Source organism: Myotis daubentonii, chromosome 6 (genome assembly GCF_963259705.1).
Source record: "Myotis daubentonii chromosome 6, mMyoDau2.1, whole genome shotgun sequence".
Lineage (NCBI taxonomy): Eukaryota > Metazoa > Chordata > Mammalia > Chiroptera > Vespertilionidae > Myotis > Myotis daubentonii.
Genome location: NC_081845.1, coordinates 9,134,121 through 9,156,285, shown reverse-complemented (window position 1 = coordinate 9,156,285; position 22,165 = coordinate 9,134,121). Strand labels below are relative to the sequence as shown.

Here is a 22,165-nt window from a genome sequence, read left to right as displayed (position 1 = left end):
TTTTCCCAAACAGAAATCAATCCTTGAAAGCAAGCATAAAATGGGTATAATTACCTCTGGAATTGACTGAATAGATTCCACAAATTGATCCAGTGATGCTTCCCAAATAGCCAGTTTCACTGGGGAAAAATTTCACAATGGATCATTTCCTTATCATCACCTTCACATTTATACAGAATGCAGAAGGGCACAGTACCTTTCCTGCCACGTCAACAATACTCTAAGACAGTGATCGCCAACCGGTGGTCCACAGACCACTGGTGGTCCCTGAGGTCCGAAAGGTTGGCGAATGCTGCTCTAAGATGCAAATCTGCTAACAACTTGAAAGTGAAATTTAAGAACAGTTAACCATCATAAGGGACAGCACTAAAGTGGCAAAAGAAGAAATGAAGTTGATTTCCAAGCCGTGCTGGCAGTCCAAAGCTACATTTAATAGAATTTCTGATTTTCTAAGATTGTAGCTTGAAAACCAGAGAGAATGAGCTACATCCCGGGACAAAGGGCGGCTGCATAGGTGGGGCAGGGACAGGCTCCCTGCCCCCTCAATTCCTTGGGGCCGTGAGTACAGCTCAGAAATGCCTGGGCCGCCCCGGGTGGTGTGGACAGGCCACAGTGCAGACTGAGGGCAAACAAATTCTTAAGGAACTTGTACAGTTTCATCAGGTGCATGGACCTTTCAGAAAAACAGAGCCATGTGACCCTCCCCTTTCTGTGAAAAACGAGTGTATTTTTCTCCAGAGGCCTGTGCCAGTCACACAGGGCGGGGCTTTCCTGCCTGCACTAGAGACCAGCTAAGAATGATCGCCACACAGAGGAGAGGAAAACAGGTAGTAACAACATAAAATGTTTTTGGAGGGGGTAAGCTTTATCCATACGGTTCATAAGGAATGAGGAGCTTCAGCACAGATATTTATATTCTATTTTTTTTCTCTTGAAGAAAAAAAAGGAATGCTAAAGCTTTGCTGAGTATTCTATAAAAACACGTCCAAATCTTTACTAAATACTTCAACTTCCCTTGAGATGAAGACTATGCAGTCCTTCCTCGGATAAGTAATATTAACTCACCTGAAAGGCAGAGAGCATTGGAGAAGGCGAATTTCTCTAGGATGGCGTCATCCACATCTAGCTCTGAGTTTAACCTGATTTCTCCTCGGTGCAGTTTCGACTGCCCCCTGTGTAGAGGGAAACAAAATGTATCCTGTCCGTCTTAAAAAGCACTTAATTTTTTTCTTTTGAAAAAGTCACCTTAGAATCTTTCTAGAGGTCATTTTGGTAATTTGTATCAAGAGTCTTATAAATGTCCTTATACCCTTTGATTCAAGTAATTCCACGTCTCGAAATTCATTCTAAGAAAATAAAAGATGTGAAGATTTATGTACAAAAAACTTCATGGTCCAATGTTTAATAGTAAAAAATTAAGAAGACATGTTCAACAGGAGAATGGTTGGTTTATAGTATCCCACAAAAAGTTATAATGCATATCTTGGAAGGATCTTTAATGGAAAGGAAAAATAATCACAATAAATTGTTAACTGAAAAAAGTGTTGAATTAAAAGTATAGACAGTGTAATTTAAAATCACACTGATGTAGTGTGGGTGGGAGGAAGATGGCAGCTGTGAGAACTGAGGGGTCCTGGCCAGGGGCTTGGCTGGTTGCAGTGTCAGCCCGTGCGTCAAAGGCTGCGGGCTGATATATTCCATCCCCGTAGGGGCGCGCACGGAAGGCAAAGGATGGATGTTTCCCTCTTTCTCTCTCCCTTCCTCTCTAAAATAATAATTAAAAACATATCCTCAGGCGAGGATTAAAAAAACAAAAAACGAAGCTGCACATGTAGAGAGCTCTGGGAGGGACTGGGGAGACGGGCAATGGAGGGAATGGGAACATAAACATCAGAAGCGAGTGGGAGAAGAATAGGGTGAGTCTTCCCACAGATGTGAGACTTGTGAAGGAGCCCAGGCCTCGCCAGAGCTGGGGGAGGCGGCCGGAGTCACAGGCAGGGCCCACAAGACCACCACGCCGGGCTGCCGGCGGGGTGAGGTGTCTCACTAAATGAAACCAAATCACTGACGCTGGGCCAAAGAAATAAGGACCTGACCCCTCCTCAGACTAACAGCGAGAATGAGACGGGAGCGTGTGTGCGTGTGTGTGTGTGTGTGTGTGTGTGTGGGTGGGGGGAGTACCTAGGAAGCAGCAGTTCGATCTGGAGGTGGAGCACAAAAGGGGGTTCATGGTAACTAGGGCCCAAGGCCAAGTGCTTAATAATTACTAAAATTCCATCAGCTCCTCATTTTGTGGTGTGTCTTAGGTTCACATCCCACTTTCAACTACCGCGGCCATGGGCCCAGGTCCTCACTCCCTGGTCAGGTGCCCTGGGGCAATGACAGGGTTTCTGCCAGGAGTCAATGAACTGATGCACGAAAAGCACGTAGACCCGTGCTGGCATAGGCAAGTGGATCGTCTTTCCTGGTGATCACTCCTCACTCGTACCCATCCAGGCTTTCCGTGTCTTCCTAATGGTCCTGAAGCTCTTCCTTTCTGAGTATTCCGCCAGACAAGTAACTCCCTGGGAAAAAGACCTTCCAACCTGGTTCCTACTGCCTTCTCTCTACCCCTAACATCTCTCATTACTCCCACCCCTTGCCGAGACAGCCCATACATCCCCCCTGGGATAGTATGCCAGGACCCATTTCTGCAAGTGGTCCTCTTAGATCACTCCCTCATTACATCCTGTTAATGCCAAAATGTATCAATAGGGAAAAATGGACTCGAGAGAAAACTACTGGAATAATCTGAGGGGTTCGTTCGGATGAAGGCATACTATTTTACTGATTTAGGCTGCTTACCATTTTGGAGTTAGGCTGTTTGTTTTGATTTATGAGTAGCCCAAGAAGGTAAAAAAAAGTGGTATTATGCAGGGGTGGGCAAAAGTAGGTTTACTTGTTGTGAGTACACAGAACAGAGTCTGTTCTTACATTATTTATTAATTATTGTATTATTTTCCATACCAACAACTGTAGACCTACCTTTGCCCACCCTGTATTTTTAAGCTTTGCATTTGTACCAACACCTGTTTTCTTAACACTAGTCTACGAATTCATCTATCGTTCATCTCGGCTGCTTGTCCCTCGCTGTCCCAGGTGCGCTCCCCGTGAACTGGTGGCCGCCGCTCACTCTGTTTTTATGTAGTTGAGCTCCTCGTTCTCCCAGTGCACCAGCGCGGTCTCGTAGGGCTGCACTTCGTGCTTCTCCAGAACCTGCATCACATGCTTCATCTGGAAGGAAAGGAAGATGAGGCTGAAATGACCCGGCTCCTTCCGTGCGAAGTGTGTGACGTTCTCATTACAGTGGACGGCATTTCTCCTGCTGTTCAGTTCATAAGGAAAAGGCAAATTCATTGTGACAGTAAACTCACCAGGAAGACATATTCATTTGTCTTTATATTTGGAAAACACAAAAGAGCATAAAGAAGAAAATAAAAATTATCATTATCCCACCACCCAAAGAAAACCCCTAGTAAAATTACGGTCTGTATTCTTTAAATTTAACTTTTGAAAAACATTAAGTAACAGACTTTAAACAATTTAAATAGCACAGAGGTCCCAAAAGTGACAAACTCGCCCTGCTCTCCTAAACGCCTAATCCCCCCCACCCCAGAACCATTCAACTCCGTGCACAGCCCCCCACTTTTTTCCCGTGTGTATACAGTACATTTACTTTGCTTTCTATAGGAAACTGGAGGCCCAGGGCACGAATTCGAGCACAGGTGGGGTCCCTCAGCCTGGGCAGGGATGGGGCCAGTCAGGGCCCTCTCGCCCAGTCACGATCGTCCAGACCCCAGCAGCAAGCGAAACTACCGGTCGGAGTATCTGCCCCCCTAGTGGTTAGTGTGTGTCATAGCAACTGGTTGAGTGGTTGACTGAATGGTCGATGGATCGGTCGGACACTTAGCATATTACGCTTTTATTATATAGGATGGGATCATAGTGCGTATAGGAACGTTTTCATGCAGAAACTGCAGTCTGGTTAACTGTCCTAAATGTGCACCCATGTGGGGGGAGTCCTCTCTCCACTAGGACGAAGTGCACATCCGTACGTGTGTATCTGCATGGCCTTGTGGGACTATTTCTTTAGGAATTGCTAGGTCAAAGGCATGCACACTTACAATTTTGATAAATTTTGCAAAACCGCTCTCCCAAATAGTTTTCCAATTTTAGAATCCAAACATTTATGAAAGCATTCTTTAAAAACCCTGGTATTATCAGCCTTTTATATCTTTATCACTTCAAATAGCCAATCTGTATCATCTTTTTCTTGCCAGTCATTTTTATTTCCCTTTCCTTCAGGAAACGCCCCCAGTTACCTCCGTGTGTGTGTGTGTGTGTGTGTGTGTGTGTATGTGTGTGTTTACTCTTTGTAAAACTGGAATTCTATGAGGTCTATTTTTCTAACCAACTCTGCTATTATATTAGTTATAGTTTGTAACCTGCTTTTTTAATTTAACTGTATTGTACACACATTTTCCACCACTTTCTAGGAATATTTTTCCACATGATTTTTAAGAGCTGTATTATATTCTACATTTACTACAGTAGTAAACTCGTAAAATTTGTAGTATTTAACGAACTTCTTACTATCATGTATTTTGGTTATTTCTCCATTTTGCTATTGTAAACAATGTGTTGATGAACCTCATGCATCATCCACCATGCATAACTGCAACCATTTCCTTTGGATAACTTTCTAGATGTAAATCGCCGAGTTATATACAAATCTTTGATGTGTATGCTCAAACTGCCTCTAAAAAGGTTGTATTAAACAAATCCTGACTGGGGTACTGGAGAAACTGTTTCCTGTGAGTGGTAAAGTCCTAGAAAACTGATCTAAAAATAAGACTCAGAGGACCAGCTCCCTGAGAACTGTGTGTAACGTTATTCATTTTGTAGGTTACCATGTATGGAGTATACTTCCTTCTGACTGGAGTGTACCTAGGATTGTTTTGATTCTCCAAAAATTAGCGTATGCTCAGAGAATGCAGGAAATTTATAAGCCAAAATAGAATGTATTTTGGAAGATGAAACTGCTAGGATAAATATGACATAATGCAGAGCAAACAAGTTGTAGATTACCTGTTAATTTATCTCCCAGTGGCTCAGATTGTTAAGCGTTAACAATTTATTCTCAGAAAACTATATTTTTATACTTTTACACCTTATTTATACTCACAGTTTTGTCTTTTACATTCCAGAACACAGCAGCTCCTTCCCTAATTTAAAAGAATAAAAGAATCAACGAAGTTAAAGCTAGAATACATGCTTTAGGGTCATACATAAAGCCTTGCTTGGGTGACTTCTAGAATGTATCCAGAATGCAATTTAAAAATATGTGATTTTTACTGATTTGACATTATGGTTCCTAGGTGGATATGCCAAAACAAAAGCTACTCTTTGAGCCCTTGAGAAAACCTGACCTCTCAACAATTCATGATTTCTCGCATGGTTTTCAGAATAAATAACTCTTTCTTAATACTATGGAATGACGTATCTAGACTGTTGTATATTTGCTTCAATTTTGCTGTACAAAAATCAGAATAAGGACATTTTTGAGACTCGTCTTAGCTCTCCTACAGATTCTGCTATAGGAAAAGAATAGAGGGCCATGCTTCATAGCTGCGGACTAAAGAGACTGAGATGGATGAAAGCCTCAGGTGGCACAGGCACCTGGGGAGTGAGGCCCCCATCCTCAGTGCTTATGGCAGAAAGACAAGGAAGCCGCAGGAGCCTCGCAATCCAATTCTGGCTTTGATAGAATTTAAGGCCTAAAAGCTATAAACAACTTGTTTTGATTTCTGCAGTCTGCGTGTGGAGCTGTTTAAGCAGTACATAAAAAAGGGAGTTATGCCCTGACTGGTTTGGCTCAGTGGATAGGCAATCGGCCTGCAGACTGAAGGGTCCCAGGTTCGATTCCGGTCAAGGGCATGTACCTTGGTTGCGGGCACATCCCCAGTAGGGAGTGTGCAGGAGGCAGCTGATCAATGTTTCTCTCTCATCGATGTTCCTAACTCTCTACCCCTCTCCCTTCCTCTCTGTAAAAAATCAATAAAATATATTTTTTAAAAAAGAGGAGTTATGGCTCTGGGTTATTGCCCTGGAGGAAGGAAGGGTGGAAATGGAAGGAAGGTAAAATATCCTGACCCCCTAGCAGCCTTCAGACATTTCTTAAGCAATGCACTTAGCATCTGGACTAAAAGATGAGGATGGCCTAGTTCCTATCCTCACAGAACGTCCAATCTGGAAAGACTGATCCTAGACTGCCCATTACAACAGGACTGATCCTAGACTGCCCATTACAACAGGACTGATCCTAGACTGCCCATTACAACAGCATGTAACCAGTGCTCTGACAGAATTAAGCAGCATATACCTGGACGCGCACCGGATGGACAGTTCCCGAAGGACCAGCAAGCCAGCCACAGGAGAGGAGGAGAGGAGGCAACCAGCAGAGGGCACACCCTGGGCTCAGGGAGAAGGTGGGAGGGACGGGCGCCCTCTCAGAACAGCTAGTATTTTGCATGGCTGTGGACGTGGGGCAGTAGTGGGCAATCAGGGTGGAGGCAGGGAGGAACTTTGTGCTTTGATAAGTTGACTCAAATTCCATAGAACTTTAAGCAGGAGAGGATAGTGACCAGAAAGACCTATTGAAAAATTATCCTGCCTGTGACAGGCACACAGACTGGTGGGGTGAGGAGACAGGCAGGAGACCAGGGAGGAAGTTGTTGCGGAAGGCCAGCACAGAGTCTCAGGACACGGATCTGAGAGGCATTTAAAGCCACAGCCAGAGCAGTCATTCAGAGGGTCACTGTCAGGCACACGAGAGGTCCCGGGCACGGTGCACCTCTGTCTGGAGCTGGGCTGTGGCTATGAGCACTTGACATAGGCCTGGCCCAAACCGAGAGATGCTGCACTGTGAGACACACCAGGTTTCAAAGACTCGGTATGCAGAGAAGAATGTAAAATGTCACACACCGGGAACTAATACAAAGTAATACTGAATGTAAACTACAGTTGGGAAAAAATTTAAAATTATCCTGCCGTACGCTTAGGGGAAAGAAATAATGTATAATGTCATTAATTATTGATTGATTACATGTTGAAATGATAATATTTGAGGTATGTTGAGTTAAATAAAATACACTACTAAATTTAATTTCAGGCATTATATGATCTTATTAGTGTTATTCAAAATTAAATTCATCTTCTTTTTAACTTTAAAAAATGTGGCTATAACATGTATCACTACACATGAAGCTTGTGTTTGCGGCTGGCATTATATTTCTAATGGACGGCACTGACCTCAGAATTCAAATTCCTCCCACTATTCTACTGGGACTACACGCTGAACTCTGAATTATCTTCAAAGTAACATCAAAAGATGAGTCATGGACAGAGGCAATGATAGGGCTTCCAGTTATCATCAACCACACGGGGGGGGGGGGGGGGGAACGTCCGGCTCAGGCCCTACAAGGCCCACAGAATCACCTGGTCTGGCCCCGTCGAGGCATCAGGGGTGAGTTAATTGTTTGACCAAGTACAGGAGGCTGATTTTTAAGTTGCTAATTTTGTATGGCCCGAGAATGATGTTATAAATATCCAAACGACCTGTGGCAGAAAAAGGGTTCCCCACCCTGAACTACAAGGATGAAGACCACAAAGTCTGGGTGCTTCCGGATGCTCATGTTTCTGTTCTGCCACTTGTAAGTCCCCTGATTGTGGATAATTCACTTAATTCCCCTGACACTCCCCTGCCCCTCCCCCGTTTCCTCAGCTGCAATATGGGAATAATGGACCTTCCTCAAATGTTGGGAGGGTAGTATGAAATTATTCTAAGTGGTTTCCACTATCGTTACCCTTCCCCTCAGCCACTCGGCAGTGTCTGACATTAAAGCAACCTTTCAGTAATGGAGTGAGTGTGAGCCAGGTCGCAGTCAAAGTGTCTGGACAGGTAAAGCGGCTAAAACATCAGTTAAAGAGCTGCACAGGGAGAGGAAGAAAAGGAAGGAAAGGCAGCAGGGCAGGCAGCCAGAGGCTGATATGTAAGGGGCCTGAAGATGAATGGAAAATGGATGCTTTACCTGTACTTAGTAAATGCAAATCCAGACTTAAAGAGACAAGGCAGGGGAAGATTATTTACTGCTTTTCATATATTTTATTGATTTCTTACAGAGAGGAGGGGAGAGGGTTAGAGAGTTAGAAACATCGATGAGAGAGAAACATCGATGAGCTGCCTCCTGCACACTCCCCACTGGGGATGTGCCCACAACCAAGGTACATGCCCTTGACCGGAATCGAACCTGGGACCTTTGAGTCCACAGGCCGATGCTCTATCCACTGAGCCAAACCGGATAGGGCTACTTACTGCTTTTAAAAATTATTTTACAGGAGGATTTACCAGAAGATCCCTAAAACTGACAAACCCTCCTGGATGTAATAAGAATCAAAGGATACATTTAAACCACAAACTCACTATGAGAGGGGAGGGAGGCACACCTGACCTTTAAAGACCACATTACCCGCCCACGCGTCCACCTCCCAGTGGGGTTCTTTCTTGTCTTACCTGAAGAAGAATATTGTTCCAGGATCACCTTCTTTTGCAGAGTTTTCCACACCCATCACCAAAATATTGGCTGCATCTGTGATTTAAAATAAATGACTGAAAAGCTATGTCACGAGGTGACACAAGGTTTAAAAGGCACCTATAAACGTTTAATCAAGAACTCATGGTCATTTCTTCATACACCATTAAGCACTCTATTAACACGCTGTCCATCTTCCTACTAAGGTTTTCTGAAAATGTTCCATGAACAGGAAAAGGCTGTAGGACATGACTTTCACAAAACATTCAACAACCTGTGAAACTATTAGTGCTATTTAAAACTGCTCATTCATACCCATTTTGATTCAGTAATCACTAGGCCAGTTAATTATTATTCAAGTCTTAGTTTCAATACAACTCAAGCTCAAGAAATAAACTTCTTTCTACAAAATTTAAAATAAAATGTGATGAACCATTTATATATTCTCATCCTTTAAATACCATTTTATTTATAATTTTATATATTAATAATATAATTCTCAAACGACTAATCTTCCTGAATTTTAAATGATACTGTGGAAATTGAGAGTAAAAAAAAATATACAGAAACAAAGCTACTGACCATTTCAAAGTTAATTATGAGAACTACCACCATGGTCACCTGTAACGTTGAAATATTTTAACCTTTTAAATATTAAATAAATATCAATATACAAATACTCATCCATAAGTTGTTACAAATATATACTATTCTATAAGTTATAAATATATTAATATATCAATTAATACATATATTAATATTAATATGTAAAAAGTTATATAATTTCTTAACCTCAAATTAGGATCTTCAAAGTTTCAGAATTTCTGCTAGAAGCTAGGGAATTCAGATAGGGACCAAACCCTAAACCACCTTTTTTTGGGTGAACTCTAACTAGTTCACCTGTAGCCGAGCAGCATAAATGGAGGTGCAAGCAGCCCCGGTGTGCAGCGCCCAGGCCACCCTACCCGGCGGCCAAGGGCGACTCCGCTTTAGGGGCCCTGGACAGAGCTCCGTGTTTCTAAGTCAATTATGCCTGTTTTTGCCATCAAATAGAACAAACAATCTGTTCAGATCATCAAGGCTGAGAAAGCATAATGGTATTTGTACTACTTCATGTGAGAATTCCTGTAAGAACTTTCTCTGTAGCAGGGGGTTTTCAACCTACTAGTTTTGCTACTTTGAGGTAAATTCATGAATTTCCATCAAAGTGTTCCAAGTTACTTATTTTTTTAATATAGGGCAGGCTATTTTCTCAAAAATCCTTCCTGACAGTAGTCTAATATCGTCGGTTAAGGTTATTTTGATATTGTGTCCATCTTTTAGCTCATTTCCTTAGCTTTAAAGTCTTGGATTATATGGTACATTTTTCTTTAAAGGCTTTCCCCAACATCTCTATCAATCTGGTTCTGCAGTAACACTAAAGTAACATTTTAATGCGGCAGCAATGAACTGCCATGGCCTTCATCACCCACGGTACTAGTGATGCTGTGCAGCATAACAGGTCTTTTTGATTTTAATCTGAGAACTGAGCTCCCATAAACTACATTCTAATTTCTTATCTTTGTATGAAGCGGTTCAACCACCACTTTTGTGATGCAATCCTTTAAATAGAAAATGAAACTGAAGCAAGTGCAGACTTAAGACAGTATCAGAGGAAAAGCATTTCCTAATGCATTTGGACATACTTGGCCCCAGGCTCACGGAGATGTACCTCTAGGCAGGCTTGTCACTTCCACATATCCTTGGGAGGCCAGGTCTTGCGAGAGCGCGCCCAGGTGATACTCATCCGCAGTTGCAAACGCCGTGCAGTGCATCAGGCCCTGTTTCGGCGAGATTAGCATGACAGGGGTCACCGGGCAGCCGAAGTGTCTGCAATGGTTGCTGTCACCTTACAGGCTCCATCTTGCAAAGCTAGTGTTTTTCCAAACATCTCAAAGACTCATACAAGGGATGTATGAAAGAGGAGGAAGGGCAGCAGGCAGACAGGTTGCTGCTGAGTGTGAGAGAACTTGCTCCTGCCAGCCAAGACGGCGGATGGCTATCCTGAGAGTTCAGGCACAGAGTGAGCGAAGATACGGAGGACTTCGCATCATATGGGTGCCTGGGTGACACGCTATTTATTTATTGATTGATTGATTGGATGACATGCTATTCAAAAAGTCTCTCCAACCCCGAGTTCCCATGACTCTTATTCACAGCCACGTTATTATTTAAGGTCATTTAATAACCTGTCACCAGCCTGTACAAGCAGAGATTATTTGAAATCTACAAAGGAATTATAGATCTTGTACTCTGGTTAATATTAAGCACAACGTTTCATATATCTGAGAATGCACCCGGGTTTGGTTCCTGCACCGTCTCGTCCGTGTGTACACGTAAACATTCATGATTTGTGTCTGTACAGTACACACATGCAAAGACGGTCCAGTGCAGTGTTTTTCTCAAACTGTCAGTCACAACCCATAGTGCATCCTGATATCAGTTTAGTGGCCCAAACCAGCTGGAAAACAAAACTAAACAGAATAAAATAGAAAATATTAGAGTACATTATTCATAGTAAGGATGCATTTTATTTGGTGAAGTTTTCTGTCACTTAGACATGTCTAAGTATGTATAGAGGGTCACTATGTATATATATAATATAAAATACGTTTCTCACTTTGGGATGAGGTCAGTAAAGTCAAAAGCTACTGGCACAGGTGCTAAGAGTTCAGGCACAGGACTGGATTAATTTTTAAAAATCAAAATAATAGTAATGCCTGCCTTTTAGGGTTGTTGTAAAGTTTAAACAAGGTGATCGATGTCCACTACTTAGAACCCTGACTGGCACAAATGCTCAACATTTCTTAGTTATTAAACCACCAAAATTTATGGGAGGTTAAAAAGTTTATCAAGTAAATTACATCTGAACATTCACATATTCCTAACTTTCTGTATTAATATCTACTGATCAGAACGAGTAATTCTATTCCTTTGATAAATATGGGGCTTTAGCCCATCACTGATCAAAAGAGGTGAGTCACTAAATCAAAAGTTATTCCTGGGACTCACTCATCTCAGCTCCTAAAGTCTTTCCTTTTCTGTTCCAGCCCTGGTATGAAATTCAAGAAAAGGAGTATATTAATTCCTTCCTTTCTCCCATCAACAATAAATTACAATTTTACACAAAATCCAGATTTCCACCATCTTTTGATCATGCGGAAGAACTGGCAATAATCGACTAGGGTTAAGGAGGGGCGGGTCCCCCAGCCCACACAGCCTCCCACTCCCTGCTGTCTCGTCTACGTCACCCCCGTTTGGTACTGGCCAGGCCCATCTGTGCTGAAAATGTTCACTCTTTTGCACTCTCAAAAATGGGGCAAGGCAAAGCATTTCATCACCATTTCCAGGAGAAAATTTATTCTGAGCTCCAAAGAGTCAGATTATAAATACATTTTAAAACACAACCTGTTTTCCCTTAGCCAATCCAAGGACCTTCTCTGCAGATTCCCTAAAGATTGTCCTGTGTCCTTCTCTCCTGGGTCCCATTTAGTTTGGCTAAAAGTTCTAGCCAGTATCACACGGCGTACATGGCTGCCGCACTACTTTCTGTGTCCTCCTTAACCCGAATCTGTTTAACTTATGGCTTCTTCTACTAATAAGTGATTCACAAAGTTTTTCAGTCTGATTTGGTAGACTTTTTTTTTTCCTTTTGCTCTTAAATTGCAAGACTGTATTTAAATCTATTTGGTAAAAGGAAAGAGAATTACGAAGTGTCCTGATTTTGCATTTCCTCCTATTAATTCAAAGTGTTACTACTTTGTACAAAGCTTTCATTTTCATATATGCCTTTTACTTAATTTTTATAATGAATCCTTATTTAGTAAGCACTTTATACATACACACACATAGTACAAATTTCAGGTTTTAAAATGGGGTCAACAACTTGCTCTTAAATAAATGTGCCAAACCAACCAAAAATAGTTCTTGGATTTAAGACCTAAATTTAGGCCTTCCTATTTTAAAATGTTAAAAACAAAACAACCGAAAGCCAAGAAAACCACAGCACTTTCGGTTATGGGTGGTTGTTTTTTTTCCTGGCCACAGAAAACACGTTCCAGCAGATGGGGCTAGAAAGCTATACATGATTCCTGTTTTAGCATCACACGCTCTGATGAGACACTTGTCTTAAAAAGGAAAGTTTATTTTGTTCACATTCTGTTCCTGAAGAACATTAGCACATTACAGCAATGCTGCTTCCCTACCATAAGGGGGAAATGCATGTCTTTCCTGATATGTACAGATTGTAGGTGAAGCTCATTAAACAGGTACATTTTACGTTACTGTTACAATGCTTTAGCTTTCAAGCTTTTTGACTGCAACCTATGGTGAGAAGTCCTTTCACATACACAGCAGATATATGCGCATATGCACACACCAGCAACTGACACCGTTTCCCCAAACAATATTTTTCACCTTTACCACTTGTAATGCATTCTGATACTTTCCATATTCTACTTCATTAAAAAAAAATTAACAGCCCTAACCGGTTTGGCTCAGTGGATAGAGCGTCGGCCTGCGGACTGAAGGGTCCCAGGTTTGATTCGGTCAAGGGCATGTACCTTGGTTGCGGGCACATCCCCAGTAGGGGGTGTGCAGGAGACAGCTGATCGATGTTTCTCTCATCGATGTTTCTAACTCTCTATCCCTCTCCCTTCCTCTCTGTAAAAAATCAATAAAATAATATTTTTTAAAAAATTAACAATCTACTAGTATAAACCAAAAGGTTGTGGGTACGATTCCCAGTCAGAGCGCATACCCAGGTTGCAGGTTTGATCCCTCGTTGGTGCGCACGTGGGAGGCAACTGATAGATGTTTCTCTCTCTCTCTCTCTCTCTCTCTCTCTCTCTCTCTCTCTCCCTCTCCCCCCCCTTCCTCTCTCTTTAAAAGAAAATGAATAAAAAAAAGTGGTTTCACTGCTCATCAATTCTTCTATAGAAATAAAAAAAGTAACAACCCATTAGTTAAGTTTACAATACACTGTGGTGTTGGGCTGAGACCACGCCGGGGCATTCCAGCACTCCCTGCACAGGCGGGCTCCATGTAGCCAGGGCCGGGGTCCTTATGCTCTGCATCCTGCTCCTAAAGACAGGACATGCCAGCAGCACTGTGGTCGCCATGATAAATGATGAGCCAGTGGGATGGGGGTTGATATCTCAGTAGGTCATGATCTCTGCCAATGAGACCAGGCAGAGCTGATTCCGACAGAGGTGATGAACCTCATTCTGTCAGTTCCAAGTGCATGCCCATGCTGTGTGGGCGAGCTCAGGAGCACTCAGGGAACGAGACAAATCACACCCGATTCCTAGTACAAAAGAGAGGCCCTCCCTGTCTCGGTCGGTCCAGAGGGGCAGAAAGGGCTAGAGCTCTACGAAGGAGATAAGTGGCCCTGCACTTGGGGAAGATAAAAGCCAACCTTCAGCCCCAGGGCTAGATCCTACTCACCTCTCAAGACTATGGTCACCCATGAAAAGATCAGAAAACAATGTTCCAAAATTATATTATTTCAATCACTTTAGAAATGCTTTCAGAAATGCAAGTTTTTCTATTATTTTCCTGTGCTTTTAGAGAGACCATTGTTTCTGTTTTTGCAAAACCCTAACTGAAGTCACATCAATTCTGTTACATTAGGGGCCCGGTGCACGAAATTCATGCAGGATGGGGTCCCTCTGCCTGGCTGGCGATCTGGGTCGCTCAGGGCCATCTTGCCCAGTCCCTTTGAGGGCCGATTGGGACCGGTGGCTGGGGAGGAACCGCGGGAGGGACCGCAGGAGGACTCCAGGATGTGTCTGGCCCTGTCCCAATTGGCCGGACCCCAGCAGCAAGCTAACCTACCGGTTGGAGCATCTGCCCCCTGGTGGTCAGTGCATGCCACTGGTGACTGGTTGGTTGACTGCTCGGTCAGACAGTTAACATATTAGGCTTTTATACAGATAATCTCTCCTACATGAGGCCCTGGGATATAAGTGACTCCCAACATTTGGGGATGGAGGAACTAATTTCTCGTAAGACATTTTTATGTCTTTCTTTTTTTCTCTGTTAGACAACAAGAAATATATAACTCAGGAGGATTTCCTCCATTGGGCTTTGCAGAACTAATGAATTGGTCATACCAAGTACTTGATAATCTTTATTTCTCTGTTCATGTCAATTGTTTGCTCTATTGTAAATGTAATGCTTTTATTACCTCACTTGTCACTGTATTAAATTTTGAAAAATCTACTTCAAATCCTTTCTTCGAAACAGAAGAAAAGTCCTACAGAAAAATAAAACAATGGAATTCAGGATAATTGCTCCCGAATCTAAGGCTAGCCCAGAGAAGTAATGCCTCTTTGACGTTTTATAACCGACAACAACAACAAAAATAACATCTTTGACCTTGTCAGGATCTTCCTAAGAAACCTGCTTCTGCTCTATGCTGCTCGACAGAACAAAAGGAAAAAGGGAGTTCATCTTCCTCTTTTTGTACCTGCCATGAATTGGGGTTTTTATGCTTAAATTCATCTCAGTCACTTAGATACTGGATTTCCTGGACCACCACAAAGCTGAATGATATAATAAAACATCAGGAGCTAGGAAGAAGAAATGAGAGAAGTTCACACGGAGCTCTTCCATCCTTTATATACTGGGTTCAGAGGGGCCATACAAGAATTTAAACAAAAGCAGAATCCAAAATGAAAATTATTCGTCGATGCCTAACTTCATAATCTGAAGATCAGTAATGAGGGTCTGTAGATCCTTTCAAAGGAAGCCAACAGCCCAGTAAAAAATCACAACAAGCCCTAGCTGGTTTGGCTCAGTGGATAGAGCATCAGCCTGCGGACTGACAGATCCCAGTTTCGATTCCGGTCAAGGGCACATGCCCTGGTTGTGGGCTCGATCCCCAGTAGGGGAATGCAGGAGGCAGCTGATCAATGATTCTCTCTCGTCACTGATGTTTCTATCTCTCTCTCCCCCTCCCTTCCTCTCTGAAATCAATAAAAATATACTTAAAAGAAACACACACAACAAAATTAAACATGCTTAGGGTCCACTCAGAATTGAGATGTTCAGACAGACATTCTAACCTGTTTTCTGATAGATTCAGCAGGCCTGATCAAGTTTTAAATATTCTACATTCCTTTAAAAATAAAAAAAAACCTCACCCAAGGATATGTTATTATTGATTTTTAGAGGGTGAGGAAGGGGGGGGGGAGGGAGAGGGAGGGGGAGAGAGAGAGAGAGAGAGACATTGACATTGATTGGTTGTTTCCTCCCGCACACCCGACCAGAGATCAAACCCTCAATCACCTGAGCCACCTACAGGGCCACATTCCTATTTTTTGATGATGAGGAATACAGACATAGAAAAAATTCCTTTGCCTCTTTCCCATCCTTCCCAACTTAATAAACATTTATAAGTACAAGGCACAGTTCTAGGTATTATGCAAGATAAGAAGGTTAACAAAGGGCTTGATCCTGACCCTAAATATTTCTCATTTAGACGGGAAATGTGATTATAGCTGAGAAATTCCCATATACCTTGTAATAGTGAACAAAAATACCCCTTCAACCTTCAAAGAATAAAAAAGCAAAAACCTTCCCCCTGCCTTCTGATTTGACCTTGCCACGTCATCTCACCACCCCACCCCACCCCACCCCACCCCACCCATGCAGTCCCATGGACTAATGAATGCTTACCTGTCTGCACAGCTACTAAAAAAATTAATTCCTAATTGAATAAAGAATTCCTTCAGTTTGATTTTTTTAAATGGGTGTTTTTAGGGGACCATTGCTAGACTGCATTTAATACTAGCCTGCTTGGAAGCCAATTCCAGCATGTCATAATTGCAAGAGTTTCATCAAAAGGTTGATGGAACCTGGGGACTCAACAAGGGCAGAGTCACATATGTTGTCGCCTGTTGAGAATGGCTAAAGGCATTTCTCCAAACCTGAAAAGGGATGATTGTTGGCAGCCAGACAGCTCAGGGCATCTTCATCTACATGTTATTGCCTCCTACTGACCAAACACCTGAATAGCCATAGGCAAATTCTTCCAATCTGACAATGGATTCTGTCCCTAACCCTACCCTTTGAAGTCTATAGATCTACCTCGCCTTAAGACAAATTGTGCTAATAAAAAGCAAGGGGTCCTGAGACGAAGAAAACTTAGTTCATTTAACTAAGTCTTCTCTGACTTCCTGCCTTTCAAAATTATGTTTTGTCTTTGGACTCTTATTTTAGTTATACACAGCCCTTCTCCAGATTTCCTGAACCCTTCTAGATGCTGGAACAAGAATCCTGGCAGTAGTCTTCTTTTGCAAAATTTCCTTAGGCCAATAACTAGGCCTTTCGTAAACTATATTTGTACATTTAATCACCTATAGTTTGTCTTTATATGTCTCACTAATTCTTTTTTTTTTTTAATATTATATTGATTTTTTACAGAGAGGAAGAGAGAGGGACAGAGAGTCAGAAACATCGATGAAAGAGAAACATCGATCAGCTGCCTCCTGCACACCCGCCACTGGGGATGTGCCCGCAACCAAGGTAGATGCCCTTGACCGGAATCGAACCTGGGACTCTTCAGTCCACAGGTTGACGCTCTAGCCACTGAGCCAAACCGGTCAGGGCTGACTCAATAATTCTTAACATTAAGATTTTGATTCCCTTTGAATATAGTAAGTTTTACTCTTTGGCAAAGATCTTGATGAAAAAATTGCTGAGCTGGTGTGCGATCCGTGCTAGCCTAGAGAGGGAGCGATTCTTCCTCCACCGCAGGCCCCCACCATGTTTTTACCTCGTTCACGGACAGAACCGGAAGGTTGGTCCTGGACGGTTGCCGGGTCCTCGAAGCTTTTAGTGATCTCTTGATCTGCGGAAAGTCTTGTTTAGGAACCAGCGTTTCTGTTGACGTGGATGAGCAATGCCTCTCGATGATTTTTATAAACCACTTAGGACCTAATCGATTTGGTTTGTGAGTCATCCGGTGCGGGCCCAGAGACTTCCTGGTGGGGAGGCGTGCTTGTTCACCGTGGCAACGTGCAGTGCTGGAAGCAGGGAACATGCTTGTGTTTGATGCGTTCAGGTTCATTTCCAGGACCCGGGACTCTTTCAAACCACCAGCTGCGGTATCAGGAAAGAACAAATCCAAGGTCTGACTTCTCGCCAGGGCGCCGCGTGTTGCGCTCTCAAGTTCCTTAAGTGGTTTTCCTGTCCGATGAGCCAGTCTTTGGCGCTGACATGCTTTTGATAAAACGCAGTGGGATCCGGCCAGGGCATGGAGAAGTCTGGCTGACATGACCACATTCCAAGCTAGAAGGAAAAGAATTCGAAGTTCAAGTGTTGTTGTTTCTTAAAGTTTCAAAAAATACATAATATTTTCCTAGGTAACAGGCATATTTCTGTAAAAATATTTGCAAAACAGATTCATCTTAACCTAAGTCTAGCAGAAAAAAAAAAAAGATTACAAATAGATACAAGTATTTCTGCTACTTTTCCTCTAATCAACCTTTGGCCTTTTTTCTGGAAGATTACAAGATTATAAAGCTGACATGACAAGGGCCTTAAAAAAGAAAGAGTTGCGAGAACTCTCCATTTACTTCATTAGCATATCTATTTTTAAAAATCTGTCCTTATAAATTCCTTTATTCAAAATGTATTCAGCCTTTACAGTGAGGTAGCAATGAGCTGGGGTCAGGCATGCTTCCATGAAAGGACAGGGTCCCTGCCATCGTGGTGCCAACGGTCTCCTGGGGGGACAGGATCCCCATCTGTTCACTGTAACTCAGTGGAAAAACCCTGGGGCAGTGATGGCGAACCTTCTGAGCTCGGCGTTTCAGCATTTTGAAAAACCGTAACTTAACTCTGGTGCCGTGTCACATATAGAAATTTTTTGATATTTGCAACCATAGTAAAACCAAGATTTATAGAAAAATCAACCAAAAAAATGAGTTCGCCTGTCACTTCTGACACGTGTGTCATAGGTTCGCCATCACTGCTCTATGCCCTAGCAAAGACCTATTGCAAGGCACTGAGAGCCACGCAGGAGCTGGGCCCACTCTACAGGAAGTGTCAGGAAAGGATCCCAGGAGGATTTAAGCTGCTACTCGAAGGGGAAGGTGCTTTTCAGGTTGGGGGTGGGCATGGCAGTGAGGATACGGGATGTCAGACAGACAGACAGACATAGACACACTTTCTTTTCACACAAAGAAACCAGACTACATAAGTAATTTCCCCCACTATTTATAGTATAGAATATTTATTCTTTCCAAGTAAGCCTGTAGCAGGCAATTAAAAATATGTTACAAAATCACAGGTTAGGTGTGGAGATACAAGTGGGAGTCAGCGATCTCAGGATTCACTGTCCAGCAGGGGAAACAGACATTAACGTTGTGACCTCTACGGCACGAATTGCTGTTGGGCCTGGGAAGGGAGCATCTGGGGTAAGGCGAGGGCAGGACAAAGTCAGAGGTGACAGTTGAACTGGGTCAAAAGGGCAGAGGGATCAGCAAATCAAACACCCAGGTACACAGTTGTGTTTACCTGACAAACAAGTGCAACTTCAGGGGAGGCGGGAGAGAGCTGCCTCAGCGATCAGCACTGACAAGGAGCAGTGGCCAGATCATAAGCGATCCTAGAGCGTTTCTGTGGGTAGGGGGAAGCCAGAGCTTTCAAATGTGAGACTCACAGGGCCAAAGGATGTTTAAGAAACGTATCTTAGGCCCTAGTTGATTTGGCTCAATGGATAGAGCGTCGGACTGTGGACTGAAGGGTCCCGGTTTGATTCCGGTCAAGGGCACATGTCCGGGTTGTGGGCTCAATCCCAGTGAGGGGTGTGCAGGAGGCAGCTGATCAGTGATTCCCTCTCATCATTGATGTTTCTATCTCTCCCTCCTCCTCCAGGTCAGGAGACTGAGGCTTAAAGAGGCTCACTGGTCAGTTAGCGAGTTGCAGCGATGTAATTAAAACCGAGGCTTTTCCAGTTCCCCAAACACTTGTCCCCATAGCACTGTACCACAGGAACGGAGGGAGGACAGGACAGGGGTGGGGGGTGTTCAGGGTTAGGGTGGGGCAAAAGTTGGTTTACAATTATTCATATGGAAAATAATACAGTAATTAATAAATAATAATACCAGGTTCTACCTCCAGCCAGAGCACATCCAAGAAACACTCAAAGCCCTGGCTGGTGTCACTCAGTGGTTAGCGTGTCAGTTCTACAGAAGGAATGATTCAGCTCTTCTCCCCTCTTTCTTCTATGCCATTTATTTTTTCCTCTTTACTGGCACATTCCTATCAGCATACAACGATGCTTGCATTTCTCCCATCTGATAAAACCAACTCTTCCCTGGCTCCATCTTCCCTCCCATATACTATACCTTTTCTCTGAGCTCCCTTCCTTTTAGAGTTTTATTTGCTGCCTCTGACTCCTCGTCTCTGACTTTTCTCAAACGCACTCCAATCAGGCTTTCATCCCAAACACTTTACCACCTGTCAATGTCACCAATGACCTCGACATTTCTGAGTCCAATGGGCACTTCTCTGTCTTCAGTTTACCTGACTTATCAGCAACATCTGATACAGCTGATCACTCCACCCTCCTGGGAGCACCTTCTTCCCTAGGCTTCTTCTAGGAGTCCCCACGGGCCGCTTACCTACCGCACTGGTGGCAGCTCTGGTCTCTGGCTGGTTTCTCAACCCCTCAAGAATGGAACGAGCTAAGGCTCAGTATTTTCGCCACTTCTCTTCTCTCTTCTCAGATCGTGGTGATCTCACCCAACTTCATGATCTTATACCATCTTACTCCTTAATGAGTATCAAAAACTTACCTCTAAACCACTCTCATTCACACACAAAATGTAGCATTCTCAAAACTCAGTTTCTGAAATCTACCTACAAATCCTATTCTTCCCACAGTCTCTCGCCCCCTTTCGTGAAATAGCAATCACATCCTTATCTTTGCGGAAGCCCAAAACCTGGAGGCCACCTTGGCTCTTCTCTTCACTCTCTATACCCAACTCGTCAGCAAACCCCACTCGCTTTATTCCAGCTAGTTCCTGCCACCTGGTCCACGCGCTCTCTCCCAAAGGTTACGGTAATAGCTCCACATCGTATCCTCCCTGTGTCTGTTCTTGGGCTCCTGCAGATTCTGCTCAACAGTCACCAAAGTGATCCTTCGAACACTGAAGTCAGATCACATCTTTTCTTTGTAGAAAATCTGACAATGGCCTCATATTTCACTATAAGTAAAAGCCAGAAATCTTAAAATAGCTTGTGTGGCCCTGCATTCTCTGGCGCTGCAGCACTCTAACATCTCCCACAGCCCTTTCCCTTGCTCATTTTGCTCTTCACTCTGGCCTCTGGATCTTTGCATTTACTGTTTCTTATGCTCTCCTGCCAGGTCTCTGCAAGCCTCATTCCCTCACCTTCTTCAGACCTTGGCTCAAACGTCTCCTTCCCCAACCACTTCATTTAAAATGTACAGTCAGCACCCATTCTCTATCTTCCTCCCCTTTATAGCTCTCCTTGCATGTAACATCCCTTGCATACCTTACGTTTTCAGTTTATTAACACACACAACACATGTGAACTGGGTTCCTATCATGTGGTAGGTAGACACTGTCCTACTTGCTGAAAATTCAGGAAAATGACTAACAATCCCTATCTTTTTGACAAGACAATAAACATGGTAAATCAGCAAAATATACATTAAACAGCAACAATGCTAGAAGGAAAAATAGAAGAGGAAGGGATAGATTTGTCTCCCCTCTAAACTTCGGATTGAGGTTTGTCTTTGGTTCACGCTGTCCCCTTGGCCACAGTGCCCAGCACACAGTAGGCATTCAACTCCTATTTTTTGTATGCAATACAAAGCAGCTACTCGGTTCTTGGGCACATTTCCTACGAAAACAGTATCAGTGGCCAAGTGACCTTAATCTTCGGGAACATACCTTCCAATCCCTTAACTTCAAAGCTATTTCAGCTGTGCAGTGACCGCTGTGCACCGGCTCGGAGGAGTGTGTGTGGGGTGAGTGCTTTTCACTCCCCGCTAAGTGGACCAAAGAGCACCGTTACGCGCAGAGCACCACGGCGGTCCCGGTGACACTGTCATGCGGAGGTTCCAGGCAGGCGGGGGCCCCCGCGCAGGGCCTCACGGACTGCCGGGGCAGGCAGTGCACTAACCTCTCCGCCGGAAGAGAAGGGGGCCCGGCCGCAGAGGAAAGAGACTGGTGGCGACAGCTTTCCCGTCCCCAGAGCCAACCCACTCCCGCACTGGGCCGCTCCCAGTGCGCGGCACTGCGCAGGCGCACAGAGCTCCGGGCCCGGCGGAGCGCGAGCTTCCCGGTCCACGTGACTGCCAGGCCACGTGACCGCGCCGCGACCTTTTCCGCTCCCTGGTCCCTGGGACCTCCCGGTGCCTGCTGGCTTCCGCCTCCCGCCCGCTTCCGGGTTCCGCTTCTCAGGTCGCCCTCTGCTGTCCCCGCCTCCGTCCCCGGAAGATCTCCACGTCCCAGAGC

At 43.8% G+C, this 22,165-nt stretch overlaps 1 protein-coding gene across 2 annotated transcripts in view; it reads right to left on the bottom strand.

Annotated features, from left to right (window-relative positions):
• RMND1 (required for meiotic nuclear division 1 homolog) overlaps window positions 1-22,094 on the bottom strand; it is a 30,278-nt gene extending 8,184 nt beyond the window's left edge. Inside the window, exons 1-8 of one of the 2 annotated variants that reach the window (XM_059700049.1) lie at window positions 21,831-22,094; window positions 17,449-17,963; window positions 10,342-10,450; window positions 8,612-8,687; window positions 5,225-5,264; window positions 3,173-3,273; window positions 1,066-1,172; window positions 55-119 (exon numbers count right to left, since the gene is read on the bottom strand). In XM_059700049.1, the coding sequence (XP_059556032.1) occupies window positions 55-119; window positions 1,066-1,172; window positions 3,173-3,273; window positions 5,225-5,264; window positions 8,612-8,687; window positions 10,342-10,450; window positions 17,449-17,949 (999 nt within the window). In that variant the 5' untranslated portion in view covers window positions 17,950-17,963; window positions 21,831-22,094. Of the gene's footprint in view, window positions 1-54; window positions 120-1,065; window positions 1,173-3,172; window positions 3,274-5,224; window positions 5,265-8,611; window positions 8,688-10,341; window positions 10,451-17,448; window positions 17,964-21,598 lie in introns of both variants that reach the window. The other variant, XM_059700048.1, reaches the window with a different exon arrangement.
• Window positions 22,095-22,165: the final 71 nt, after the last annotated feature.